The sequence below is a fragment of the Echinococcus granulosus genome (assembly GCF_000524195.1).
Source record: "Echinococcus granulosus chromosome Unknown EG_S00189, whole genome shotgun sequence".
NCBI classification, from domain to species: Eukaryota; Metazoa; Platyhelminthes; class Cestoda; order Cyclophyllidea; family Taeniidae; genus Echinococcus; species Echinococcus granulosus.
The window spans coordinates 110,693-112,323 of NW_020170569.1; the positions used below are offsets into that span (position 1 = coordinate 110,693).

At 45.0% G+C, this 1,631-nt stretch overlaps 1 protein-coding gene across 1 annotated transcript in view; it reads left to right on the forward strand. All coding sequences in view use genetic code 11, as the record gives it.

The window, feature by feature from the left end:
• EGR_10099 (hypothetical protein) overlaps window positions 1–1,234 on the forward strand; it is a gene marked incomplete at both ends in the record, with an annotated part of 3,281 nt that extends 2,047 nt beyond the window's left edge. The window contains one exon of the mRNA XM_024499348.1: window positions 782–1,234. Coding sequence (XP_024346250.1) covers window positions 782–1,234 — 453 coding nt within the window. The remainder of the gene's footprint in view (window positions 1–781) is intronic.
• Between the last annotated feature and the right edge of the window lie 397 nt (window positions 1,235–1,631).

The window sequence follows — 1,631 nt, forward strand, 5'->3', positions numbered from 1 at the left end:
TTCGTATTTTGATGGAAACGATACTTGTTGTTCTTAACTGTAGTCTGTCATTTTCATTGTGAAGTTGGGGTGGTTGCTCGATGCGTTGCTTTTCTGCATTTGGCCTGTGTTTCACTGTTTCTGTCTTTGGCTGGCTGTTTCTTCCTTCTGCTTAAAAAGTACTGTTATAATTGGAGTGTTAAATGGGCTCGTTGTGCGGTTCTCTTCATTCTTCAAATTTGTTCTGTCCATGGTTTATCTTGTAATGGACAAGTAGGTCATTGGCTCCTGTTTTCCACAAGGCTTAACTCATTCACTGCCTATGTCTTTATGTAGGTCTCTTGATTGAGAACTACTGGTGTGGCTCAGAGGCCAGCCTCCCAACGAATGCACAATGGCGAAGAAATGAAGTGTCCTTTCACCAAAACCGAGAGCTAAACAACCAACGTATTGCATGGCCTTTTCCTCTTTCTCCACCTCAGCCATCACAGCGTAAGTGGTGCCTTAGAGAAAACACCTACGCGCCATCCGCACCAGTCATCGAATATCTATGCAACTGAGGAGAAACCCAACTGTAACGTCACTGATTCCCCTTGGCAGTTCTACCAGATCCGGAGTCTCTTCTTGTTGTGCAACTGCAATTAGAGATGGCGAAATACGCTGTCCAACATGCGTGTCCATTGCTAGACGTAGGAACACTGTACTAAAATCGGTTTTATGTAACAGAAGATGGGATTTGACACAGTTCCGTGGAGGTGGGGTGTCGCGTATGTTCTTCCTTGTTACTTTGTTCTCAATTTAGGTCTGCCCATTCATGTCTTTGCAAGTTCCATTAGGCTGGTGGGGAAGTGGAAGAATCGCGAAGCTGCGTAATTGCTACCTTCATACAGATGTGGCTGCAGGTCCACACGAAACTTTTCCATATGATTTACGATTAGTGTCGCTTCCATTGTTACTGGCTCTCCTGTATAACACGGCACTGGGGCAGGTGCCATGCTCAGACGTCATTCTCAGGCCTCCTGTCACGGCTCGTCATCAATCCTCCCACCTGCAGCATATGCACTTCCTCCGCCCAGCCACGGTTTATCATCCAGCATTAGAAAGCAGGATAGATGTCCTTCACGGTCAAGTGCGCTTTTCGCTGTCACCAATGTGCTGCCCAGAGATTTCTATAGATATGAAAGAAGACATAATGCTTGGGCAAAATATGCATATTTTACGGGCAGAGGGGAGTGGGTCTACTGGCATGGCTTAGAATCCACCCCACCCGGTGAAGGTATAATGGCCCTAACGGCCAAAGCCCTGTTCTATATCTCGACAAATAAAAGTATTTTTGGATAAACTTTATGCAAGACAGATTTCCATCTATTTCTCCCTTGCAATTTGACTAGGGCACGAAGGTTGGATGGGTATCTGTTCGTTAAGCGCTTTTTTCACAAAGAGCATTTCCACTGGATTAGAGGATACTTACACAAAACAAGATTTCGCCTATTTTCAAAGTAGTCGAGACAATCACAGGGGATTGTGAAAACAACAAGATTCCCTTTAGCTGTTACCCCTTCTTTGCTTAAAAGATTAGACATGTGAATCCGTGCTTCCTCTGTTTCATGCAGATCAAGTATCAATAAAGTGTGTCAGCTGCTCCCTCCTCC